Source organism: Myotis myotis, unplaced genomic scaffold (assembly GCF_014108235.1).
Source record: "Myotis myotis isolate mMyoMyo1 unplaced genomic scaffold, mMyoMyo1.p scaffold_m19_p_6, whole genome shotgun sequence".
NCBI lineage: Eukaryota > Metazoa > Chordata > Mammalia > Chiroptera > Vespertilionidae > Myotis > Myotis myotis.
Window position 1 is genome coordinate 17,746,022 of NW_023416368.1, and position 27,593 is coordinate 17,773,614.

At 39.0% G+C, this 27,593-nt stretch overlaps 1 protein-coding gene across 5 annotated transcripts; it reads right to left on the reverse strand.

Moving 5' to 3' along the window:
- Nucleotides 1-102: 102 nt before the first annotated feature.
- Nucleotides 103-27,316, reverse strand: MRPL22 (mitochondrial ribosomal protein L22). 5 transcript variants are annotated; one of them, XM_036313965.1, is made up of 7 exons: nt 27,216-27,309; nt 27,093-27,135; nt 17,889-18,024; nt 8,788-8,853; nt 7,105-7,182; nt 5,713-5,782; nt 103-400 (listed from the first exon to the last, which is right to left on the reverse strand). In XM_036313965.1, exons 1-7 carry the CDS (start codon nt 27,241-27,243, stop codon nt 189-191), a joined length of 633 nt encoding a protein of 210 aa, XP_036169858.1. In that variant the 5' UTR covers nt 27,244-27,309; the 3' UTR covers nt 103-188. The 5 variants fall into 5 exon arrangements, with proteins under 5 accessions (XP_036169858.1, XP_036169857.1, XP_036169859.1 ...); XM_036313964.1 differs by lacking the exon at nt 27,093-27,135 and having other exon boundaries at nt 27,216-27,316; XM_036313966.1 differs by lacking the exon at nt 17,889-18,024 and having other exon boundaries at nt 27,216-27,311.
- Nucleotides 27,317-27,593: the final 277 nt, after the last annotated feature.

The window sequence follows — 27,593 nt, forward strand, 5'->3', positions numbered from 1 at the left end:
AAGTTGCAAATGCATAAAATATATCCAGAGGCTCAAAGACAGGCAATCTCATACACAGACAAAAAGCAGTTGTACTTCGTATTTCAATAACGCAATGACAAGTCATAAAAAGCATCTGTCTTTAATCACTGTTTGTTTCCAGGAAATAAATGGCAAACTGTACACACTGTGGAGTCTGAATGCCGCCATCATAGAGTGTGAATGATGGTCCGGTTTCGAAGCTGCTGAATGTATTCTTTGGCGTGGGTGACCGCTGTCTTTGGTGGTTCAGGTAAAGGTGGAGGGCCTTCTACCAGCTTCACAAAATAATGGCAATAAACCTTCTCCATGATCCCAAAGCGACCTCTGCCATGGTATCGAATGCGTTTCAGGTACTGGCCTCGGCCTGAGGTGGACACAGCTAGACAGGGAAGAAAAAAGAGGATTACGGGAAATGACTGTGCTCACGAGACTCGAGCTTGATCAGTTGAGCAATTTCTGTCCTTTCCTTGACTGGATTCTAAGACTACATGAGCTTTCTGGCTGGCTAGAGCAGGCTTGTCTCAAAGCAAGTATCTCCTGAGCACTCACTAAGGACCAGGCTGTCTTCTAGGTGTTGGAGAAACAGAGTGGATGAGACTAGCAAGGACCCTGCCTCCATGCAGTGTACACTACAGAGGAGACAGAAAGTAAACATGCTCACTTCCGTTAGTGACAGGTGCTATGAGCAAAATAAAACTGATGGGGTGCTGGGGGCAACTTTAGATAAGGGGGTGTCAAGGGGAACCCTTGAAGAAGAAACATTTGATCTAAGATCAGAATGAATCATCCAGGCAAATGTCTATGGGTGAAGTGTTCCAGGCAGAGGGAACAGCACGTGCAAAGGCCCAGTCGTGGCACTGGGTTTGGGCTGTTTTAGGAACAGAGAGACCAGCCTGTTGGAGCACAGTAAGTAAGGTGACAAGTGGTACAAACAAGGGAAAGAGATCAGATGAAGGCAACATTACATACAGCCCTGTAGATTGAGGTAAGGAGTTTTTATTTTATTCTAATTGTGATGAAAGCCCCTGGAACCAACAGTTCCCAAATGCTGGTTCTTGGGCTAGCCAGATCAAACTAACCTACGGACTATATTTTAAATGCTAATGCTAAGACCCCACCCCTGGAGATTCTAATTTAGTACATTTGAGGTGGGCTTGGAAATCACATCCTGAGCAAACACTCCCACTCCCACAGGCCCCATTCTGATTTCCAGACAGTTTTAAGAACTCCTGCATTGCAGCTGCCCCTCAACTCCCATTTCCCACTCTGCATGGCAAAGTTTGACCTTGTAAAATTTGAAGAAAACTTTTAAATAGTCCATAAAAGGAAATCTGTTCACCCATAGTAAATCAGAGTAGTAACCACTTCCTACTATTTTCTGAATTTACTTAATTACTTTTTTTAGTTAACTTAATAAGCCTTTTAAGAAGGCAAAATCTATAGACTACATATAAAATTCACCCACTTCAGTACTTTCCATTTGCATATTCTTACTGTGACATAACTTTTTCGATACAGGGACTATATCAAAGTATGCACTTGACAACCCAGGTGCCTTTGCTTATGCAATTACCTCAGCTTGACAATCTTTTCTCATGAACACTCTTTCAAAAGCCTATCTTCAAAATCTAATTTTTCTAGAAAATCTCCATGACTATTCTAACCCATACTGACCTCCTCTTCTCTACTGCAATACATTTATCTGTATTACTCCTTTTGGTCCCAACCATATGCTATCTTGTGTAAGTGTTCACGTTTCCCCTGTAAAATCACTTCTTCAACCAAACTTCTATTCCTTTTGTAATGCCCCAGAAATTCATGCTGCACAAGAAATAGAAATGCTTTTATAATACATCCTCTGCTAACTAATATAATATTTCCACTACAGACATCTCTGATAAGTTTGCTCAAATTATAAAATAAGATTCAAAGTTTTCCAAGAACATATAATACTAACTGTACACAGTTTTGTTCCAGTTCAGAACAATCCATGTATCCTTCCAAAGTGCTACTACTGCATAAGAACAAAAGGACAGGCGCTAAAGGTTTCAAACTGCTACGTCCCATCACCAGTGTGTGTAGAGTGAACATGGAAGGTACTCGAATGCTTTTTGAATGAAAGAGAAAACATTAAGACATCTCAAAAATAGGGACAACCTTCTAAAGGTAATGTCCAATAGGTACCATGTAGTTAAAATAATGTCAATATTTCCAATCACTAGCATTTAGGTAATTGAGAACCTTGACATTTTAACATTAGAAACTCTCCCTTCCCCACTTCATCACTCTTAGCCCAGAAGACTGATTTACAAAGTCAGTCGATCACTTTCTCTAGTGAATCACTTTAGATGCCATGAATCATTAAGCAGTGACATTTTATTAGTCCATGTCCACTTGTTAAGGCTATTCACAGTGTCATTAGTCATCATTATAAGTTTGAAGGGGAAATGAACTTTCAAAGTCTGTGGTCATGCAACACCGGGTATTAGCTTTAGACGGATGTCAGGCATCTGAAGGAATTACTGTATAATGAGAACATATGCTACCCAAAAGCACTTCCTTTAAATACCTATCCTTGCCGAAACCGGTTTGGCTCAGTGGATAGAGCGTCAGCCTGCAGACTGAAAGGTCCCAGGTTCGATTCCGGTCAAGGGCATGTACCTAGATTGCGGGCACATACCCTGTAGGAGATGTGAAGGAGGCAGCTGATCGATGTTTCTAACTATCTCTCTCCCTTCCTCTCTGTAAAAAATCAATAAAATATATTAAAATAAATAAATAAATAAATAAATACCTATCCTTACCTATTCTAGGTGACTGCTGACAAGAAATGGTAGCCAACAAGTAGTTAGTCTTTCAAATCTTAAAAGAAGTCTATGGAATAAAATGTCTAAGCCTTTTCAAAAAATACAATAAAATCAATCAGTTTCCCACATTTTATCAGTAAGAGTCACTAGGGTACTTACCCAGGCCGCTCCCCTACGGTTTAGATCCAGTGAGTCTGTGGTGAGGCCTACAAATCTGTATTTCTACTAAGAACCTCGGGTGATTCTTACCGCGGGAATTTGGCAAATACGAGGACACAGTGCCTGATATGTCATGGTAAGATAGTTCATTCCTAATGGGATTAGGCAATAAAATACTTAACAAATGAGTTTTTTAAATCATAAAACAAATCCTGCCCTGGCCAGTGTTCCTGAGTGGTTAGAGCACTGGCCTGTGCACTGAAGAGTCTTGAGTTCGATTCCCAATCAAGGGCACATACCTGGGTTGCAGGTTCAATCCCTGGTCCTGGTCACACACAACACGTGCAGGAGCCAACCAATCAATGTGTCTCTCTCATATCGATGTATGTTTCTCTCTCTCTCTTTCTCTCTCTCTCTCTCTCTCTCTCTCTCTCTCTCTCTCTCTCTCTCCTCTCTCTCTCTCTCTCTCTCTCTCCTTCCCTTCCTCCCTTCCACTCTCTCTAAAAATCAATGGGAAAAATATCCTCGGGTAAAGATTAACAAAAAAATAAGAAAAGAAAATTATAAAACAAATCCAAACTACCAGCCCTAATTAAAAGTTTTTTACACAGAATTAGATGAAAAGAGGGTGCAGGTACGGCAGAGGTTTTTCAACAGAAATGTGCATAATGAGACCAATGAATTAAAGGCCCATTCACGTAGATGGATTATGTTTATTTTTGCTCAATGGCAACAATGGACTTTGCTCATTCATTTGGGGGGACAGGATTAAGCTCCTCACCCTATCTCTACTACAATTATTAAAATGGATTTAAAGACAAATTCTATTTCATTTGTATCTGAATTCCATTACAAAGTGTTGTCTATCAGCTAAGAAGCCCACACATTCCTATGAAATTGAATAACATTAATTAAATCTGATTTTATATTCAGCATAGCACAGGAAAGGTCACCAAGAGGTTTTAAGCAAATGGTCTTACTCTTCATCCATTTCACCTCTTCCAATAATTCTGAGCCCTCCCAGTATTATTTATTCATGCTGCTCCCAGAAGAAAATGCTTATGATTAACTACTGCAGCCCTGTATCTTCTGAGTTACCAGATTGATTTCCTTCTGCATCCATGCATGTTATCAGAATATATTTTAAAATTTCAGCTTTAAAATATTTCCATTGAGAATCTTAACTCATTTGAATTTTAGAAGTAGGTGTGGTTGCAGCATCAATTCCAGATGAGCTGACATGAGATTTCAACTGAACCAGAATAAGTATCTCCACTAGGACAAAGGTTATATGACAAAGAGGAATTCAGATGACTTTTCTTCTACTCTAATTGTTGAAAAATTCTCTAAGGTACAACAAATTTCCCCCATAATAATCCAGCCCTTTTCCCTCTATTTGAAGAGTAGCAGTTAGCCCATATCGTGAAATTAAAATATCTATAATAATAAAAGCGTAATATGCTAATTAGACTGGACATCCTTCTGGACAACCTTCCGGAAGAAGCCAGGGCTGCAAGAGAAGCCCGGGTCCCAGGTGCCAGAGGGAAGCTGGGGCCGGCAGCTGGGGGAAGGAAGGCCTACTGTTGCACAAATTTCGTGCATCGGGCCTCTAATCTTTAGATAAAAGAATCCTCCCGCCCTGACCGGTTTGGCTCAGTGGATAGAGCGTCGGACTGTGGACTCAAGGGTCCCGGGTTCGATTCCAGTCAAGGACATGTACCTTGGTTGCGGGCACATCCTCGGTGGGGAGTGTGCAGGAGGCAGCTGAATCGATGTTTCTCTCTCATCGATGTTTCTAACTTCTCTATCCCTCTCCTTTCCTCTCTGTAAAAAAAATCAATAAAATATATTAAAAAAAGAATCCTACCTATATGTAGGTTTAGCAGATGGAGAAAATTTTGCTTAGACATCAGCATCTTTGTTTGATTACAAAACTGCTGAAGTTAGGAGTAACTGCTGCTGAAGTGAGAGAAAAACATTAACTCCAGCTACTGCTCCACTTTACTGTGGTGTTGGGAGGAGGCAAGAGAACTTTGTAATAATCATTGATCTCTTTCTGGAAAAAGAGCTGTGTGAAGGTACACTACAAAAAAATCCCTCACACTTTGTAAAATGCTTCCCAAAGCATTTAACTTACATGAGTTTAATTTGATGTGGAAAAAGTATGCAAAACCAAAGATAATGCTTCAGGATGTAATACCAAAGGGAAACTAACACTCCTGGGTCATCCGAGTCTTCCAAGGCCCTTGGCTTCTACAATTCAACAGACCTTCCACTCTGGTCACTGGAAGGTTAATCTACAGGACACCTTTATGGGTTAGGCACCTGGCTTGTCACATGAATAAAGACCTTTTTTTAAGTCCACCTACGATCCTTTGGGTTGACAAATGATTCATCTGAAACAAAATCAGTTATGTTCTTTCTTAGTTTTATTATGATTAAAGGACCACTCTATGTACTACCTTGATATCCATTACTCAATAATTATTGGCAATAGGTTTCATAATCTCAGTCTCATTATAGAACAAGTAACAAGAGAGCAGTAAGGTTATTACCATTTACAACAGGTTAACATAAGCACACTGAAGACTGAAGAGCTATTACCAGCAATTTTCACTGGCAAACCCAGCCCTAAGTAATTAGATATCAAAGACTACTGTTAGATAAAGAACATGACATCACTATCAGAAGAGATTTCCAACACTAAAAATGTTAAAGATCTTACCTATGTATAAATTGGATCTGAATTCCACATTGTGGTCTCGCACTGCCATTTCTTGTGCTTCTAAAAGAATCTTAAACAAGGAAAAGAAAGGCAGTCATATGACTGACCCTGAACTAAAATGAAATTAAATTTGTCATTTCTTGTTGTTCTCTCTCTGACTGCTAGTCACATGCCTCCAGTTTACAGTCAATTTTAAAAAGAGAATATCAACTGATAACAGTACCAAGGAGAAGGGGTACAGTGAGTGAGCTTTCCTTTCTCAGACAAGAACTGCAAATGAAAGGAATACAGTCCATCAAGCCAGGTTTTAACTGGAATGTGTGAGCTGTGAAGGAGCAGATAGCAGCCCTTGCAGCAGTACCCTTCGTAATGAATAGCATGTCTTTGAGTCTGAGACTTGCCAAAAAGTTCAAGAAGCTCAAGAACTAACTCTTATTGAAAATACTTAAACTTCATATCCACAGTAACCATTAACAATATCAGACAAGTAGAAAAAAACATACTTGAAATTTTCCTTTAAGAATTACTACATTTAAACTCCATACATATTTTGAATTAACTTCCTCCAGATGACATTTTTAGAAACAGGAAAATTGTCAGAAATAACAGAAATCAAATCTTTCACTCCTTTAGATAAAGAATATAGTACAAAGCTGGTACACAACAGACATTCAGTAATTGCATTCTGAATTGGATTAAATATAGGCATTGGATTATATGGAACCTCTGAAAAGTCCGAGTCCATCAATCGTTAACTATTCACCTACTAAACTGAAAATATAAGATCTAACTTTAGGTGAGAGACTTAACTGAAGTATAGAAAATAATTCTGATATCCCTGGATATCCTCAAACCAGCTTTTTGAAACACGAGTCAGTGAATTTACCATCAGTCCATTTATACGTAGTAAATCAGCTACACTTAAAGCCGGGTCTTTAAAGATCTTCTAATCCAATCCCACCTATTTTACAAACAAGAAAAATGGGACCAGACAGATTATCACAATAGAAATATGAGAAAAAGGACTAGACTCCAAGTCTCTGGAATCCCAGTCCAATGCTCTTTCCACTCAACTAGTTAGAAAATCATGAACTCTCAGTTGTGGAATTGATCAAAAAAAATATTCTAAAAAATATATCAAGCCCCAAATCATTAAAAATAACATCTATCACTATCACTTCAAATATAAATGTCTGGTGCAAATAAAAGCATCAAAAGAAAAAATGCTTAAAGCACATGACATTCCGAAGGTATAAGGGCATTAATGAAACTGAGCATCCTAAATCTGTATTATATACACTAGGCATTAACACCAGGGAATTCAGAATTTAGGCTGAGCTTACTAACACTTGCAAGACAGCTATGCACCCCTCACCTCAAATCTTAGTTTACCTCTTTAATTATTTGGGCTCCTTTTTTGTCACTGAATTCCAATTGAGCCAAAGCCTGGTCAATGGACATTCCTCGAATCTAGAATTAAGGAGTGAGAGACAAGAGAAAATTAACTTACAAAACCAATGTTCTCATTTCAACGAAAAGCAAAAGTCTCTTTTTTTAAATTCTTTATTGTTGAAAGTATTACATATGTCTCCTTTTTCCCCCATTGGCCTCTCCCCACCCGCTCCCACTCCCCAGCACAGGCCCTCATCCTCCTACTGTCTGTGTCCATTGGTTATGCGTATATGCATGCATACAAGTCCTTCGAGTCTTACATAATCTAAATAACTTATACAAATAGCTAAGTAGTTATACACTGATTATATCTCAATAAAACTGGGGGAAAATTTTTAAATAAAACTAGTGGCCCAGTGCATGGATTTGTGCACATTGAAAGGAAATTAGAAGAAATATTTTAATATCGCTATTTGCCCTTTCTCTATAATAGAAGTGTCAGAGATCAAAGAAAATTAGTAAAATGTATATGAAATATATTAATAAACAAACAATAACATGATATAACAACAAACACATGATATAAAAACAACACATGATATAAAAACAAAAACATGACATAAAAACAACAAAAACATGATATAAAAACATTGATAAAAACAATGACTGATAAATTGATTAAACTTATTCTAGTATCTCCCTGTATACCACATTAAGAGTAAAAACACTTTCAGAGTGCTTGCCTAATTTCCCTTGCAATGAAGTATTTACAACTTTAATATCACAAGCTCTTGGAACTGAAGAGAAAGCAACATATAAACCATGTCCGAAAACGGATTCAGATAGGAATATTCCCACTCTGTCTAGAATTTGTCCTTGTGATTTATTAATAGTCATTGCAAATGCTGGCATCACAGGAAACTGTCTTTGAGTTAATTTAAGTGGGAGGCCAGTGTCAGACAGAGACAAATACAGCGCATGCTGGAGTCAACGTTTATTTTTCTTTTTAAGTTGCCAGTGCGTGTCATATGTACCAACTGGCCGGCCAGTCAGTCACTTAGCCTTTTATATATACAGATATATACAGACAGCTAACTAAATGCAGGCAAAAGAAAAGTTTGAGAAGGAATGCCACTGTCAAGATCAAGCTTAAACATGTTAACCATAAAACCTAGGTTGTAATAGTTTCCATAATATTAAAAGAGAGCACACATGACAGAGAGATCACGGTGGGCTAGGACCACACTGGGCAATAAAGGCATCTCTTTCTCCTACAGGACAGATGCATTACATGTACATTTGCTGCTTTTGTCGCCTCTCATACCTACATTTCACTTTCCAGAGAAAAAACATAGAAAGCAACAGTTTTGAAACAGGTTGAATCAACTCTTACAGGTGAATAAACTTGCTTTCTGGAATCTCTGGTTATAGCCAGGTTCCTGATGCCTTTTTCTAAATATCTATGTATCCAATGTGACACGGTTTCTTAGAAGAAAGGTAAAAATTAAGCAAAATCACTCATCTCTGAGCAATCATTTTTGAATTACCTACCAACTGTCTGAAAATGCAATTATATTCCTCACTTTTTAGAGGCAAATTCTTTTGATTTTTCAAATCCTGGGGGGAAGTCATAGGCTAGCTTCTTTAACTAAATATTACACGGTAATAGTTATTTTAGCTTACCAATTTTGCCAAATACCACATCTTGTCTCTGCTGTACTTTATTTGTCTTCGACAATGGTAGATTTCCTTACAAATAGAAAAGAAAAAAAAAAACTTTAGCAAGTTTATACCAAAATAACAATAATGGTTTTGCTCAGTGGTTGAACCAGGAGGTCACAGTTCGATTCCTGATTCCAGGTCAGGGCACATGCCTGGATTGCAGCCTCAAAACCCAATGAAGGGTGTTCTCTCTCTCTCTCCCTCCCGCTCTCTCTCTCTCTCTCTCTCTCTCTCTCTCTCTCTCTCTCTCCCTCCCTCCCTCCCTCTCCCTTCCTCTCTGAAATAAAAAAAAATAATTTTTTAAATGACAGTAACATAGTGTTAATAAAGTTTTGACTTTCTATGCCTAATGAAAATTCTGTCATAAGAAATAAAAACATTATTAATATTTATAGATTCTTTTTCCCTACACAAGATTATATATTTTCCAAAGTCTCACTATATTAAAAAAAAATTGCTAAGGGAAAAATAGAAATTACAAAATGACCAGTTTGTGCTAATGTGTGCTATATTTTTATCCAGAGGAATAGTGAAAGATTTAATGAAATTAAATGAAAGTATTTTTAAAACATTTAGTTGGCTAAAGGACCAAAAAAAAAAAAGAATAACAAGAAAAAACGTTTCCTGTTAGTGAAGAGAACAACTTTGAAATGGACAGAATAACTGTTCTCACCAGTCTGCCAGGTGTTTGGTCAACAGCATAGGTTCTAAGATCAAGCCGCCTGGGCTGGAACCCTAGCTCTACCATGTACTGACCACAGAACCCAAGCTCCTTAACCTCTCTGGGCCTAAATTCCTACTTCTTTAAAATGAAGATAATATTACCTACATCATAAAACCATAAGAATGAAATAAAATAACATGTTTAAAAAAGCACTTTACATTGCCTAGCACATGGTAAGATCTTAGTAAATGTTAGTTTTGTTACCTTCTATTTACAGTGGTAGGTACATCCTATTTAATTTTCTTTACCTTCTATTTACAGTGGTAGGTACATCCTATTTAATTTTCTTAAATATATTTTTTATTGTTGATGGTATTACAGATATCTCCCATTTCCTCCCTCCTCCCCCGTTTAATTATTTTTAAAAAATATATTTTATTGATTTTTTACAGAGAGGAAGGGAGAGAGACAGAGAGCCAGAAACATCGATGAGAGAGAAACATCGACCAGCTGCCTCCTGCACATCTCCCACTGGGGATGTGCCCGCAACCCAGGTACATGCCCCTGACCGGAATCGAACCCGGGACCCTTCAGTCCGCAGGCCGACGCTCTATCCACCGAGCCAAACCGGTTTTGGCCCCCGTTTAATTTTTTTAAATCAATAATCCATTAAGTAATTTATAACTCACAAAGCAATCATCAAATTTTATTTGATCTAACTCTACGGGTCGGGAGAGGAAACATTTTACAATCCTTTCACAAAGTGAAAACCAGAGAAATACAATGTCTGGTAGCTATATCTTCGAAGTTCCCCTTCTGACTCTAAAACCCGCATTATTTCCACCACTATATGCTATTAACTCACCTATACAGGACATAATGTGCAAAAGAGTTATTTGAATGAAGCAAAAGGAGGTCTAAATTATGAAACACGTAAGCCAGCAGCTACATACTGCCACTTTAAAAAATGTAGGAAACATTTGTCAAGGCAAGCGATAACAAGGAGACCTGAGAATTTTCTAACATCGACTCCTGCAGGAAATTTTCAAATGCCTCAGAAACAGCAGTTTTCTCAAGTGGCCATCTTTTAATCTGTAGCACATTTCATTTCAGTTGCAATAGAAGCTGACAGGCTGAAAACTGTAGCAATCCCCTAATTACATTTTCAGCAATAAAGTGTTCTGGGGAGCACAGGAGAGGAAAGAAGAACTGTCGTGACTGATAATATTAATTTGCAAAAATTAATACACTCAAAAAAATATTTTATATAAAAACATTTCAATTCTTGGTACCCCATGGTGGGCTCTCTTTAAACCTGAATTGTAGATAATTATCTTCAAATTTTGTAAAAAAGATGTAATCCTGGCAAGGGCATGGGAAAAGAGGACTCAGGAGTTTACAAAAAAAGGGGAAAGTTATTCAATCCTCCTCTTCTAAAACTAAAAAGTTCTACATTTACCTTAGGCAGGTGCCATGCCTAAGGATACTTTCTTAAGATAAACCAAGTGTTACTATAAATCTGGTTAAACATCACTGATATTAATTAACCATATGGTAAATGAGGTAAAGTTAGGATATAATGCACAAAATAGTTATCCAATGAAGTAAAAGTAAATCTAAATTATGAAACATCAAAACCAGGAACTTTTAAAGATGATGAAAAAGTGTCACCTAATAAAAGTCCTTACAAGAGCCTATGTGAACCCACATTAATAATATATAAGAATGACTTTTTATCAATAAGATATGGCTCTAATAGAAATGGTTTCTTAAACAGTTATGATCTACAGGGTGGGGCAAATAACACAATAATTAATAAAACAAGAAATAAGCTGTTTCAAATATTCACAACTGTAAACCTACTTTGCCCCATCTTATAGTCTTACTATACTTTTAATTTACTTAAAATAGCTTTTATCAAAGATACTACAAAAGTAAACTTAATCCCAAATTAACAAAGTATGACTATTATAAGGAAACTGTATTAATTTCTTTCTGGCTCATTTTCTTTACCACGATGAACCCACATGTAAGATAAAGTCTACATAGGAAACTACATTGTTTGTAAATTTGTGCTAATTTAATTAGGCAGGTAGTCTTAAAATAACAGGAGTGACCGAAAACATGCCTAACGTAGTGACATTCTTTTTAACTTACTGCTATAGGATATACTCAATACCCCATTCACTATGATTTGTTTAACTACATATTCCAATGCTGAAGATCAGAATGATGTAGAATGGGAAATATTATCTCTCCCTCTGTTAAATTAGAAATAAAACTAATTTTTAAAATGTTTGCAGCCAGCAGATTGGTAAGCCTAAGGGACACTGCACATAATGTCACAGTGCATGAACTATGTGGCTAGATGAGCAAATTATCCCCTATTAATAAAGTAGGTATTTATGAAGGGCATTAATATTTCAGTCATAATAGGTATTAGTGATACACCAAAGTCCCAAAAGGATTACTCTCTCAAACAAAATCTGTACAACATAGAAAATTAAATTAGGTTTCTCAAAGTGCCTATATAAAATCAAGCCAAATATTTTCATACAGGCACTTGTATAATGAGTATAAATGATATAAAAAAAGTTAATCAAAATAGTTTCAGGAAATACAATATATAACAAATGATTAGAGTGGCATTGTTCTTCCTTTGCTAAAGTTAAGTAAATGACCTACAGTTAACTATTTTAATTTTGACATTTGGTATGAATCCTGGAATACATTTTCTTTTTAATAACCAAAACAGACTAATGCTACAAAATATAAAATTTTGCTCTTAGATTCTGGACCTGACAAATACTATTATGATTTATTTACTTCCAATTAATATATAAGTTCAAAGAGCTCAAGTAAGAAGTAAAGAAAGCTCATTAATTCTAGGAAATATGTGATTTATAATAAACTGTGCAAATGTGTAACATTTTCTAAATTTTTTTTAATTACAAAATGGAGTCAATACTTAATAGTACAGTAATAGAGATGGAGGAGGGTATAGAGGGGATAAATGGTGATAAAATTAAAGAAAGAAAAATTCTTAATAGTATAGATTGTTACAAATCTAATTTTAAATTTTGATGGCATGATAAAATATGAAAATTAAAAATGTGTTTAAACTATTAGCATCTTTCTCCTCAGATTTCCCAATCAGGTGGGATTTCTTTAAATCAATAAATTAACTCCCTTAAATGAGAAAATAAAAAGAAAACATAAAACTGTATTAATTCAGACCAATACTTAGCAACTGAACCTTAATAAAATGTATGTGGTCAAGTCCATATAAAAAATAAGCAAATAACATTATTTAGACCATATGGATTATCCAGGAGCCTTAATCCCAAAGGCCTTTAAAAGATGTTTGCTGAACTGAATGATTTATAATTAACACAGTAATTCTATTTCTATAGTATTTACCAGTTTATTTACTTAAGGATTCCAATGTTCCCTTCTTGTTTATGCTATCACTACTTGCTTAAACTTTTTTTTTTTTTTTTTTTTTAAATTTCAGAGAGGAAAGGAGAGGGAGAGAGAGAGAAAAACATCAATGAGGAGAGCGAATCACTGATTGGCTGGCTCCTACACACCCCACACTGGGAACTGAACCATGACCTCCTAGTTCATAGGTTGACACTCAACCACTGAGAGACACCGGCCAGGCATAACCTTTTAAACAGATGTAAATATATTCCACAGTAAATTCACATTAAGCTGATATCAGTCATATCTCAGATGAGTAATCACAAGCAATTTGAAGAGGGTAAAAGAATTCTGAGAGAGAAACCAAGATGGTGGCATAGGTAAACACCGGAGTTTGCTGCCTCGAACAACCACTTCAAAAATACAACTAAAAGACGGAACGACTTCAGAGATATAACTAAAGGACAGAACAGACATCACCCAGAACCACGGGAAGGCTGGCTGAGTGGAAATTCTACAACTAGGAGGAAAGAGAATATCATACCCAGACTCAGAGGAGGCGCAGTGCTGAAGTGAAATACTCAGGTGCGGAGTGCGCGCGCGGAGCGGGCTGGCGGCGGAGGGCGCGGTTGTTGTTTTCAATCGGGAGGGAGTTTCAGACTCTGAGCTCCAGATCCGGGCGAGTCTCTGGGGACCGAGACTCAAACGGGAGAAACGGGACTGTCTGGCTTCGGTCGGAACTCGAAGGCAGCTTTCTCTCCGAGGTTTGCAGCCATTGCTGGGGCTCTGAGAGGCAGAGCCCCTGGGGAAGGAACTGAGAGTCGCCATAACTGCTCGTTCCGCCCGCCCTGTAGATCCCCGGGGACCCGCCCCGCCCAAGCCCTGCACAGAACCATTTGCCGGATAGCCCCAGGCAAACGCTAGATTAGCACCGCCCTAGAGATCCAGCACAGAAGCCCTCCCACTACAGACACAGCAGACTCTCATAGCCAGTTAGCCTGGAGGTCAAATCACCCCGGTATTGCCGACATCAATCAAGGCTTAAAGGCAACAAGACTGCGGACAAAGACCACTAGGGGGTGCACCAAGAAAGCATAAAAAATGCGGAGACAAAGAAACAGGACAAAACTGTCAATGGAGGATATTGAGTTCAGAACCACACTTTTAAGGTCTCTTAAGAACTGTCTAGAAGCTGCCGATAAACTTAGTAAGGCCCTTGAAAAGACTGGTGAGACCGCCGATAAATGTAGTGAGATCCTCAAGAAATCTAATGAGACCCTCGATGTTGTGATAAAGAACCAACTAGAAATTAAGCATACACTGACTGAAATAAAGAATATTATACAGACACCCAACAGCAGACCAGAGGAGCGCAAGAATCAAGTCAAAGATTCGAAATGCGAAGAAGCAAAAAACACCCAACTGGAAAAGCAAAATGAAAAAAGAATCCGAAAATATGAAGATAGTGTAAGGAGCCTCTGGGACAGCTTCAAGCGCACCAACATCAGAATTATAGGGGTGCCAGAGGATGAGAGAGAGCAAGATATTGAAAACCTATTTAAAGAAATAATGACAGAAAACTTCCCCCACCTGGTGAAAGAAATAGACCTACAGGTCCAGGAAGCGCAGAGAACCCCAAACAAAAGGAATCCAAAGAGGACCACACCAAGACACATCATAATTAAAATGCCAAGAGCAAAAGACAAAGAGAGAATCTTAAAAGCAGCAAGAGAAAGAAACCCAGTTACCTACAAGGGAATACCTATACGACTGTCAGCTGATTTCTCAACAGAAACTTTGCAGGCCAGAAGGGAATGGCAAGAAATATTCAAAGTGATGAATACCAAGAACCTACAACCAAGATTACTTTATCCAGCAAAGCTATCATTCAGAATGGAAGGTCAGATAAAGAGCTTCACAGATAAGGAAAAGCTAAAGGAGTTCATCACCACCAAACCAGTATTATATGAAATGCTGAAAGGTATCCTTTAAGAAGAGGAAGAAGAAAAAAAAAAAAGGTAAAGATACAAATTATGAACAACAAATATGCATCTATCAACAAGTGAATCTAAGAATCAAGTGAATAAATAATCTGGTGATCATAATAGAATCAGGGACATAGAAAGGGAATGGACTGACTATTCTTGGGGGGGAAAGGGGTGTGGGAGATGCGGGAAGAGACTGGACAAAAATCGTGCACCTATGGAAGAGGACAGTGGGTGGGGAGTGAGGGCGGAGGGTGGGGCAGGAGCTGGGAGGAGGGGAGTTATGGGGGGAAAAAAAAGAGGAACAAATGTAATAATCTGAACAATAAAGATTTAATTAAAAAAAATAAAAATAAAAATAAAAATAAAAGACGGAACGGACACCATCCAGAACCACAGGAAGGCTGGCTGAGTGGAAATTCTGCAACTAGGAGAAAAGAGTAAAACATACCGAGACTCAGAGGAGGCGCAGTGCTGAAGTGGGATACTGAGGTGCGGAGTGCATGCGGAGTGGGCTGGCGGCTGAGGGCGTGGTTGTTGTTTTCAATCGGGAGGGAGTCTCAGACTCTGAGCTCCAGCTCCGGGCGAGTCTCTAGGGACCCAGACTCAAACGGGAGAAGCGGGACTGTCTGGCATCGCTCAGAACCCTAGGGCAGCTTTCTCTCCATGGGGCTTGCAGCGATTGCTGGGGCACTGGGAAGCAGAGCCTCTGACGGCAAGACTGAGAGCAGCCATAATTGCTAACCCCACCTTGTTGATCCCTTGGGACCCATCCCACCCAAGCCCTGCAGGGAGACTTTTGCTGGATAGCCTCAGGCAAAGGCTAGATTAGCGCCTCCCTAGAGATCCAGGAGCCAATGTACCCAGAGATCAGAGTGGGACCATCCAGTTTGCAGTTCTGTGGAACCGTAAAAGACACACTCAGGGGGAAGACTCAATGAGCACCAAAGCCCCATCGAAGCAAGTCTAGCCCCAGAGGGGTGTTTCCAGCACAGAAGTTCTCCTACTGCAGACACAGCTGATTCTCACAGCCAATTGGCCTGGAGGTCAATTCCTCACAGTGATAACTACAACAATCAAGGCTAATTACAACAAGACTGTGCACAAAGCCCACAAGGGGGTGCACCAAGAGTGTCTACCTCAGGTAATTGGGACACTTAGCACAGAAAGGAACTCTATCGACACAGCGAAGCATAAAAAATGCCGAGACAAAGAAACAGGACACAAACGACAGAATTGGAGGAAAGCAAACTGCTGGATATAGAGTTCAAAACCATACTTTTAAGGTCTTTAAAGAACTGTATAGAAGCCGCCGATAAACTTAATAAGGCCCTCGAAAAGACTGGTGAGACCGCCGATAAATGTAGTGAGATCTTCAAGAAGACTGGTGAGACTGCCGATAAATGTAGTGAGATCCTCAAGAAATCTAATGAGACCCTCGATGTTGTGATAAAGGACCAACTAGAAATTAAGCATACACTGACTGAAATAAAGAACATTATACAGACTCCCAACAACAGACCAGAGGATCGCAAGAATCAAGTCAAAGATTTGAAATACAAAGAAACAAAAAACACCCAACCGGAAAAGCAAAATGAAAAAAGAATCCGAAAATACGAAGATAGTGTAAGGAGCCTCTGGGACAGCTTCAAGCGTACCAACATCAGAATTATAGGGGTGCCAGAAGATGAGAGAGAGCAAGATATTGAAAACCTATTTGAAGAAATAATGACAGAAAACTTCCCCTACCTGGTCAAAGAAATAGACTTACAAGTCCAGGAAGTGCAGAGAACCCCAAACAAAAGGAATCCAAAGAGGACCACACCAAGACACATCATAATTAAAATGCCAAGAGCAAAAGACAAAGAGAGAATCCTAAAAGCAGCAAGAGAAAGAAACTCAGTTACCTACAAGGGAGTACCCATACGACTGTCAGCTGATTTCTCAACAGAAACTTTGCAGGTCCGAAGGGAGTGGCAAGAAATATTCAAAGTGATGAATACCAAGAACCTACAACCAAGACTACTTTATCCAGCAAAACTATCATTCAGAAGTGAAGGCCAGATAAAGAGCTTCACAGATAAGGAAAAGCTAAAGGAGTTCATCACCACCAAACCAGGATTATATGAAATGCTGAAAGGTATCCTTTAAGAAGAGGAAGAAGAAGAAAAAGGGAAAGATACAAATTATGAACAACAAATACACATCTATTAACAAGTGAATCTAAAAATCAAGTGAATAAATAATCTGATGAACAGTATGAACTGGCGATTGTAATAGAATCAGGGACATAGAAAGGGAATGGACTATTCTTGGGGGGGGGGGGAAGGGGTGTGGGGTGAGGGAAGAGATTGGACAATAATCGTGCACCTATGGATGAGGACAGTGGGTGGGGAGTGAGGGTGGAGGGTGGGGTGGGAACTGGGTGGAGGGGAGTTATGGTGGGAAAAAAGAGTAACTAATGTAATAATCTGAACAATAAAGATTTAATTTAAAAAAAAAAGAATTCTGAGCAGCTAAAGATTAAGATAATACTTGATTAAATTCAAACCTTATGTTCAAAGATTTGTGAATTATAAAACAACCAAGTGTGCCCATATTCAAATATAAAACATTGGAAAATCATATATGATTTAAATATTGGTCAATAGTTTAAGTCATTCTTGTCCACTCCTCATGCTCCATTATCAAGAATTCATTAGCAAACCCCTTAAAATAAAAAAATCAGTAAATCTCAAAACTACTAGCTTAGAGTTAAGGCCCCTATCTGGGAGGTTAACAATGTAAGGCAAACAAAAAGGAACAACAAATACCATCTTTTAAAACTTCCAAAGGGATAAACCCAGTACATTTTCTTTATCAATTAAAGGATTATGCCAACTGCTGTATATTTTTTTCTTTTCTTAACATGGAATAATAAATCACTGTGGGCCACAGAAGAGTGCTAGAGCTTTATCAAAATTTAGAAATTGGTTCTATCACAAACTTACTGCTGGTCTCCGAGGTTCTCCAGGCAGTTGTGGAGGATAAACAATTTTATTCTTCTTCTCCCATCTTCGAGAAGTGTCAAGAGAAGCACTTGTGTGGATGTGGGATTGGGGTAAAACACTCTGAGATGGAAGAAGCCTGTAAAACAACAGACACTTAGCATCTTTTCGCAGAGCCTACATGTCTTCTGAGCCATATCGGTTCCATTTTGACAGAAACTATTTAAGGATCACAAATGGAAACATTCCAGACATACTCATTAATAGAGACTTCTTTTACATAAAAAAGCTAAAAGAGCTAGTTTATCAAAGGCTAGGAAGAATGAAAAGTTAATAATTTGAATAAAGTCAAATAATAAATATTCACCCAAGATCTCTTGCTCTCACTGACCAATAAATATGACTCTGTATTATAAGGCAGCCCAGTCCTAAAGTAAATTTAAAGACATAATGCATTGCTGACCTGATGTGTAGATTTCCTCAACTTTGTTGGGTAAGAAGACAAATAACATTATTTTATAAACACTAAGAAATTAATGGATAAAGTTGGCAAGATGTGTCTCCTGATAAAAGAACATGCCACCCGCCATCCATGAAGTAGTCTTTCCACAAAATTAACCTAAACTGATAAAGCCTCTAGATTCAATACAGGAAATACATAGAGAGATCATATCAAACAACATCAAGAGAATGCACTCAGCAAAATCCAAGCTGTACAAAACTCTACAAGACAAACAACCCATTTTCTTCTATAGATAAACTGTAAGGGGGAAAAGAGAGCTGAATTAAGAACCTACATATTAAAGATGTAATAGAAACAATTAATTTCAATGCGTGGACTATTATTTCAAAAATATGACAGCTACTTAACCATTATTGGAAATTTAAACATTAAATGGACATTTGATTCGTAAAGAGATATGTAGTGAAATGTTTGTGGATGAAATAATATAGTGGCTAAGACAGTGATGGCAAACCTTTTGAACTCGGCATGTCAGCATTTTGAAAAACCCTAACTTAACTCTGGTGCCGTGTCACATAGAGAAATTTTTTGATATTTGCAACCATAGTAAAACAAAGATTTATATTTTTGATATTTATTTTATATATTTAAATGCCATTTAACAGAAAAATCAACCAAAAAAATGAGTTCGCGTGTCATCACTGGGCTAAGATCTGTTTCAAAATATGATGGGCGAGAGTAGAGTCTATAGATAAAACAAGATTAGCCATGTGTTAATAACTGCTGAAGTTGGGTGATGGGCTCATCATATTGTCTACTTTTGTGTATATCTGGATATATCCAAGTAGCACAACAAACTTAGATGTTTCCCTACTGCCTGTAGTATAGAGTCCCACATTATAAGGCCTTTTATAACCTAACCCCAACCAGGCCTTTCAGCTTACCCACTGTATGGCCTAGCCCAGAGACATGCTTTGTTCCCTGAATAAGGCACACACTTTCATATCTCTACACTTTTGTTAATATTGTTTTCTCCTCCCTGATCTCCTGAGAAATGCTTATCCTGTTTAAAGTTCCACCTCAAAAGTTACTTAGTCCATCTCCCAGACAACCGTTCCCTCAATGATCTCCGTACTTGGCTCTTGCCAGCCACTCAGCAAGGAGCCGGACTACTGTACCTGTGGAACAATGAGTTCCTGTAGTAAGGAACAGATTTGAGCATCGAGGGCAAGCCTGGCATCCTTTCTGTTCCAGCACCAAGGACAACACCTGGCCTAGGGATAATGAGTAAATACTTAACCCAGACTTTCATATTCAAAGTTGTTGTATACCGCCAGATTCTCACACAATACATTTAGGTTCCAATGTTTTACATGAAAAGTACAAAAGTAGGATACATGATGTTAGAGGGCAGGATTTCCTAATGAAACTATAAGCCAGGTGAGGAGGGCAGAGAGTATGGAGTCACGCAGACCTGGGTCTAAATTCTAACTCTAATTTACTAAGAGAATGGCCTTGGGGAAGCCACATAACTTTCTAGATCTCTGGTTTCTCAGCAGGAAAAGGAGTAATAATAGTAATTACTTCATAGGCTTCTTCAGTAGCTCAAATGAGATACTGTAAGTTAAATACTTAACCTGACACTTCATAGGGCTCAATAAATTGTAGGTATTATTTTTAGATTGAGAAGAATAACTACCTCACTTGGTTGTTGGTAAATTAGTAATTAATGTGCCATATCTTACAGTATCAAGGAGATGATAAACACTGATAGCTAGTATTAATTTTAAATTAGGCCCTCTGAGCAGTTAATTCTTTCCTGTTCTCTGAAAAATAAATCCCGTGAACTGTAAACTTCATATTACACCCTTTCAAATCTTCTCATGTTTAAGTCATATCGTTTATGTTTCTACAAAGTTGTAATTAACTATGGGCACACGAAGTTTGTCACCTCTTTGGGCTTCATTTTCTTTATCTATGAAAAGAGCAATTGGACTATGTCATCTCTAGGGTCTCTCCAAACCTTAATTCTGTTTCCAGTCCAAATATACATAGTAAATATACATCTGGTCATTAAGATGACCAAAATAAATTAAACACATTATAAATTAATAATGACAAAGTTTTCTGAATACCTACAATACTTTCAGGACTCAAATGGTTCATAAGATGAATTATCAAGTAAAAACAAAACTACTGTAATCAAATTAAATCATTATTCCAAATTGGGTACTAATTCAGAAGTGTATTAAATCCAAAGTTCTTATGTGCCCTCTCCTGGCCAGCTGTTAGAATAACACTAAATCAAAAAAATAAAATGTAATCATAAGGTAGAATTGAAAATAAAACTAATTCAAAATTGAAGCTTTTATAACACCTTTTTATGTGAGAAAGCCTATGAAGGGTCACTTGAAAAAACAAACTCAAGAAAAGGAAGTTGCTGGAATTAAAAACAATGGCATAGGTTATTGCTATTGTTTTCCAACAAACATTCATTTTTTTAAAATTGATTTTAGAGAGAGAGAAACATCGATGTGATAGAGAATCACCAATCAATTGCCTTCTGTACACACCCAGACCAGGGACTGAAGCTGGGTATATGCCCTGACTGGAAATCAAACCAACAACTTTTCAGTGTACGGGATCACGCTCCAACCGAACTATACGGCCAGGGCAAACATTAAATTTTAAGTTTGCCTGGAGGTCCAGTTTACTGTTAGCATTCTAAAGAATCAAAGTAAGCTAAATCTTTTTTTCTTTAACTTGTTTTTACTATTGATTTGAGAGAGAGAGGAAGAGGGAGAGAGAGAAACATGGATGTGGAGAGTAACATAGATCAGCTGCCTCCTGCATGGGGGGCACTGGGGACTGAGCCCCAAACCCAGGCATGTACCCTGACTGGGAATTGAACCTGTGACTTCTGTGACCTCTCAGTGCATGGGATTGTGCTCAACCACTGAGCCACACCAGCTAGGACTGTTAAACCTTTTTTTTTTTTTAACCAGTAAAGGACATCTAGAATCTACTTTTATCATTTTGAAATTCAAGTATCATCACTAACAATAGCTTTTCATTTACTAGGAATCCGAAATCCTGTTAACTTCACTGTAAGTAGGTGAACCAACGCTCCAGAGTGCTTGTACACACAACATGCACACAGGTGGCCCGCAGTAAGGTGAGATGCCAGAGGCACGCAGAAAGCAGGTGGCAGACTAAAACTGGCACATGAAGCATTTCCTTACTCTCATGATTCTGGTGTTTCCTGTCTACCGATACTCAAGGATTACATTTAAGTATCACTTTTTAAAGTCTACCCACATTCTTTAGGCATTGGGGAGTAGTAGATAAAAGCCAAACTTTAGAATTAAGAGTTAATTCCAATAAGACAGAGACTCTGAAACTTTCCAAAGTCACAATTGAAAGAACTAATACTTCCTATTTATTATTCAAAGTTCATTTTGAAATTCAGAACAAGATATACCCAAGTCCCAAGCGAAGATAATACTGGCCTCAGGCTCAATCTTGATAATATCATTCTATATGCATCAAGGAAAAAATTCTTTGTTCCAAATTTACTTCTGATAACATTAAGTTAATCCTGCACTTGAGACTGAATAAAAGAACTGCCTCCCCCTTGCCTCATTTAAAATCTAAAATAAAGGGCTGAAGTGATATGCATATTCTCATAACTCAATATAATCTTACTTTGTCAAAGTCAAGGACAATCAAACAAGGAAACAGCTTAGCCAATGAAAAAAGTAAAATTCCAGCAACTTTCCGAGTTTTCCAACCTCTGCACTACTGACATTTTGGGCTTTTTCTGTGGAGGGCTGTCCTGTGCCTTATAGGATGTACAGTAGCATCCCTCACCTCTACCCACCAGATGCCAGTAACAACCCTGCCTCAGTTGTAAGAAACAAAAATGTCTCCAGAAATTGACAAATGTCCCCTGGGTGGCAAAACTGCCCGCAGTAGAAAGACACTATTAGCTAAAGTGACAGTCAAAAACAAACAAACAAACAAACAAACAGTTAATTCTTGCAGAACATGAGCTCTCTGTTCCAAAAGGTTCCTGTTACTATGTCATACATATGTGGGTGGTTAATAAGCCAGATTTTCTATGTAAGCCAAGGTTAGCTAAATGCTTAAATTTTACATTCTTCAACCGAGGATATGTCTTTTAGGTTTTTAAAATTTATTTTAGAGAGAGAGAGAGAGAAAGGGAGAGGGAAGGAGGGAGAGAAACATTGATGTGAGAGATAAATATCAATCAGCTGCTTCCCATACACACCCCAACCGGGACTCGAACCTGCAACCTGGGTATGTGTCCTCACCTGTTATTGAACCTTGGTCTTTCAGTGTACGAGACGATGCTCCAACCAACTGAGCCACACTGGCCAGGCTAAATTTTATATATATATATTTTTAAAATATATTTTATTGATTTTTTACAGAGAGGAAGGGAGAGGGATAGAGAGTTAGAAACATCGATGAGAGACAAACATCCATCAGCTGCCTCCTGCACACCCCCTACTGGGGATATGCCCACAACCAAGGTACATGCCCCTGACCAGAACCGAACCTGGGACCCTTGAGTCTGCAGGCCGACACTCTATCCACTGAGGCAAACCGGTTAGGGCTAAATTTTATATTTAAAAAATATATTTTTTTTTATTGATTTCAGAGACAGAGAGGGAGAGGGAGATAGAAACATCAATTTTTACATTTTTATTCATAAACCCCAAGTGGACCCTGAAGGCTGCCTGGCATTCCTATTTTATTTCCCTTGTCCATTTCATCTCCTAGCCCAATGATGATGAACCTTTTGAGCTCGACATGTCAGCATTTTGAAAAACCCTAACTTAACTCTGGTGCCATGTCATATAGAGAAACTTTTTGATATTTGCAACAATAGTAAAACAAAGATTTATATTTTTGATATTTATTTTATATATTTAAATGCCATTTAACAAAGAAAAATCAACCAAAAGAATGAGTTTGCGTGTCACCTGACACACGTGTCATAGGTTCGCCATCACTGTCCTAGCCCCTACAAACAAATATCATACCTTTTCTTGCTAGTCAAGCCTCCCATATCACCTCTCTCACTCTCAATCTCAACTGTTAACAATGCTTATTTAGCTAAGAAAAAGCAAACAATTGGAAGATAATTTCCACAAGCTCCCACCACCTAATCCATATACCTAGCCACATACCTTCTCTCATTATTATGCATGAAATGTCTAGGCCCTAGCTAGTACCACTCTCATCCCTTCTCCCTAGATCCCATTCCTTCCCACTATTCAAGTACATTGCTCAGGCATTTCTTTCTTCCCTCTTCCTATCAGCAATGTTTTCATCTCTATTGGATCATTCCCATCAGCAAACAAATAAACTCAAATAGTCTCCCAACTTAAAACCAACCCTCCCCTAACCAAGTCCTCTAACTACAGCCGCAAAGCTCTACTGTGTACTGCACTAGTCATGATTGTGTCCTCATTGCAGAGTGAGCATTACAGCACCTCACGCATCACAAACAGATGCTTGTGTTTAGGTGTGATGTCCCAGTGCAGATTCCTAGCTTGAGGACTATTAAATTACAAACAACTATGACTATAATATGTGTTTTTCTAGGAAGATGCTTTGTGGCTTTCCTCATATTCTCAAAGGGGTCTGTGACTCCAATTAAGAACCATTGTCTTAAAAAGCAAGAAACCACAATCTCTCAGATCACAAGGTAAGATTTAATTAAGAGAGCACAAAATCAATGTGGTTGTCAAATCTTGCTGGTCATGCAATCAGAACACTTGAAAGCAGAGATGAATAAAAACCAGAGATATTTCCTAAACCACCAAAATGTACTCTGATCAGAAAATTGACAATCAGATTTAGAGATATTTTCTAAACCACCAAAATGTACTCTTCACTTTAAACTTGTCACCTCTTCCCAAAAAACTTCCCTGACAAACCTTTTCTGTGCCCAACACTCTGTCCCTCCATAGTGTGACAGGACACTATTTAAAGCCAGAGGATTTTTTGTTTAGATCCTAGACTTGCCACGTATTAACTGTATAACTTTCAGTAGGTCACAAAATTTCTCAAATGCATCCATCAGTGAAATGGGAGACTTGGAATTCAAAGGTTGGAAAATGTCCGTTTGCAACCAAATACAGCCTATGGAAAGGTTTCATCTGGTCTTAGCCCAATTCAAAGCCTTTAGATGAGGAATGCACTCTAAATTGACACAGGCCCTAACACTCTCTCATTTTACAAAAACCACTTCTCCTAATTAATTTATTTCTAGCACCTATATGCAATTAGTTCCTAAACACTGAATTAGATGATCCCTAAGATTTTACAGTTATCACGGGCAGTATTTATACCAGCCGTGGGCAAACTAAAAAAAAAAAAAGACCGCACCCTTTTATGTAATGATGTTTACTTTGAATTTATATTAGTTCACACAAACACTCCATCCATGCTTTTGTTCCAGCCCTCCGGTTCAGTTTAAGAACCCATTGTGGCCGAAACCGGTTTGGCTCAGTGGATAGAGCGTCGGCCTGCGGACTGAGGGGTCCCAGGTTCGATTCCGGTCAAGGGCATGTACCTGGGTTGCGGGCACATCCCCAGTGGGAGATGTGCAGGAGGCGGCTGATCGATGTTTCTCTCCCATCGATGTTTCTAACTCTCTATCTCTCTCCCTTCCTCTGTGAAAAAAATCAATAAAATATATTTAAAAAAAAAAAAAAAAAAAAAAAGAACCCATTGTGGCCCTCGAGTCAAAAAGTTTGCCCACCCCTGATTTATACCTTTTCCACTTAGTTTTCATCTGATCATTTCCCCATTAGAAAGTCCAGAATAGGGATTCAGAGAATTACATAATTGCAGAACTGGAAAGAGTCTTACAAGATTATCTAGAAAATTCCAACCATCTTGTATGACATTGATGAAAAAACTGAAGCCAAACTAAGTTATTTGGCTCAGATCTTCCCAATATAAATCACTGCAGGACAATTTAAATCAACAAACATTAACAAAGTCTTTACTTTTTTCAGGACCCAATGCTGGAGCTACAAGAGAAACAAGAACTGACCCTATCTGTCCAGGGTTCACAGCTACTAAAGGGCCAGACACATGCACATGAAGTGACTACTCAAGGCACACACGCTAAAAGGAAGGAGAAATTAATGCCTTTCATTTTTAGTGAGACCCAAGAAAAGCTTCTGAAGGTGAAACATTTTGAATAGGGGGTTAAATAACAAGTAGGACTACTGTTGAAGACAGGAAGTGAGGGCACAGCATGAAAAAGCCAAGAGGCAAGTGTATGCACAACATATTCAGAAGACAGTAAGTTAATCAGCATGGCTGCAGTAGAGAGAAGGAACCTAAGAAAGCAAAGTGTAGGCAAACCCTAAGGGCTGTGCCCCCTATTTTCTTTGTTAGCCCACCTCTTCATCCTCTTGAACCAAGAGCCTAGGATGGAGCAAAAAACAAAACAAAACAAACAACAACAAAAAACGGGAAATCAGTAATCCTATATAATGAAAGGTTAATATGCAAATGGACCGAATGGCAGAACAGCCTGTCGCTATGACACACACTGACCACCAGGGGGCATATGCTCAACGCAGGAGCTGCTCCCCTGGTGGTCAGTGTGCTCCCACAGGGGAGCACTGCTCAGCCAGAGGCTGGGCTCACAGCTGGCCAGCACAGTGGCGGTGGAAGGAGCCTCTCCCCCTGGCTGCAGTGCTAAGGATGTCCAACTGACAGCCCCCAAAGGCTCTGGGACTATGAGAGGGCACAGGCTGGGCTAAGGGACCCCCCTAGAGTGCACAAATTTTGTGCACCGGGCCTCTAGTCATTTATAATGGTAAAAGCAGCAATGGCAGTTAAAATTTAGGGTGGATTATTATATAACATGCACTGTCCTAAACATTTCATATACATTATCTCAATCCTCATAAAATAATCTATGAGGTAAGTACTACTATTTCTCTTATAGCATGAGAACTGAAACTTAGAAAAATAAGTAACTTCCCCCAAATCACACACTTAAAAAGATTTGCACCCAACTTTTCTGTCTCCAAAGCCTATATAAACAAAAGTAAAGGCTGATCAGAAATTTTACAATCAGAAATTTTACAATCCCTATATCTGAGGGACCTTAGGCAAGTTTTTACTTTGGAGGGCTCTAAATTCCTTGTCTGAAAAATGGGGACGTACACTACACAGGATGGTACGAGAACGAGAGAATGCATAAAAAGCGAGCAACACAACCCCAGGCGAGGTCAGCCGCGCTGTCTGCAACGCGGGCCCTGCAGGTGTAAGCAGGCACTGGAGCGGGAACCAGGAAGGACGCTGCGGTGAGGTTGGGAGAGTCTGACCGTGTTCAGAAAGATCAGAAAAGACATTGCAGCCCTAGATGGTTTGGCTCAGTGGGTAGAGCGTTTATTGAAGGGTCCCAGGTTCGATTCCCGCCAAGGGCATATGCCTAAATTGCAAGCTCGATCCCCAGTGCCGATCAATGATTCTCTCTCATCATTGATGTTTCTCTCTCCCCCACCCCCTCCTTCCTCTCTGAAATCAATTTTTTAAAAAAGAAGAAAGAAAAGAGACATTGCAGGTAATCCTAATTCTGATCCCCCGAGGGCTACGAATAAGGCGGTGGAATGGTGGCCCCAGAGCCTAAAACGGAGCCCGCACTAGTAAGGCCGTGGCCCTTCTGCAACTCCGAGGCCACTTACCCCAGGGCCAGCTTCCGCCTCAGACTCTGCATCCAGAACGCACCTGCAACAGCAACACAAGCCGTCAACTCAGACTCCCACCTCCTCTCTCTTCTACCGCCCCTTAACCACCAAAACCCTCACCCAGACGGTCCAGTACTGCCGCCGCCATCTTGCTCCTCCCCTCTACGGAAGCCTCCGAGCTCAGTCAGCGTCTGGACAGGACGCATGCGCGATTCTCCGCTTTCCTTCCCCCGCCCCCCGGGGAAAACCCGTCAGTACCTACACCTGCGGTGTTGTCATGGAGACCACCAAGACGCTGCCAGCGCTGCCAGCGCTTAAGGCGTGATCAGCCCAACCTTGCTAAGGAATGAATGACTTAACAAAAGCCGAAAAGTAGTCAGTTTCCGGAAATTCATCGGGATCCAGAAAAATTACGAAACCTCACCTCACAAATGGTCTGAAAGGATTAGGGGAGCAGAGACCTCGAACAAGCCACCTAACCTGGGTGGGCCTCAGGGT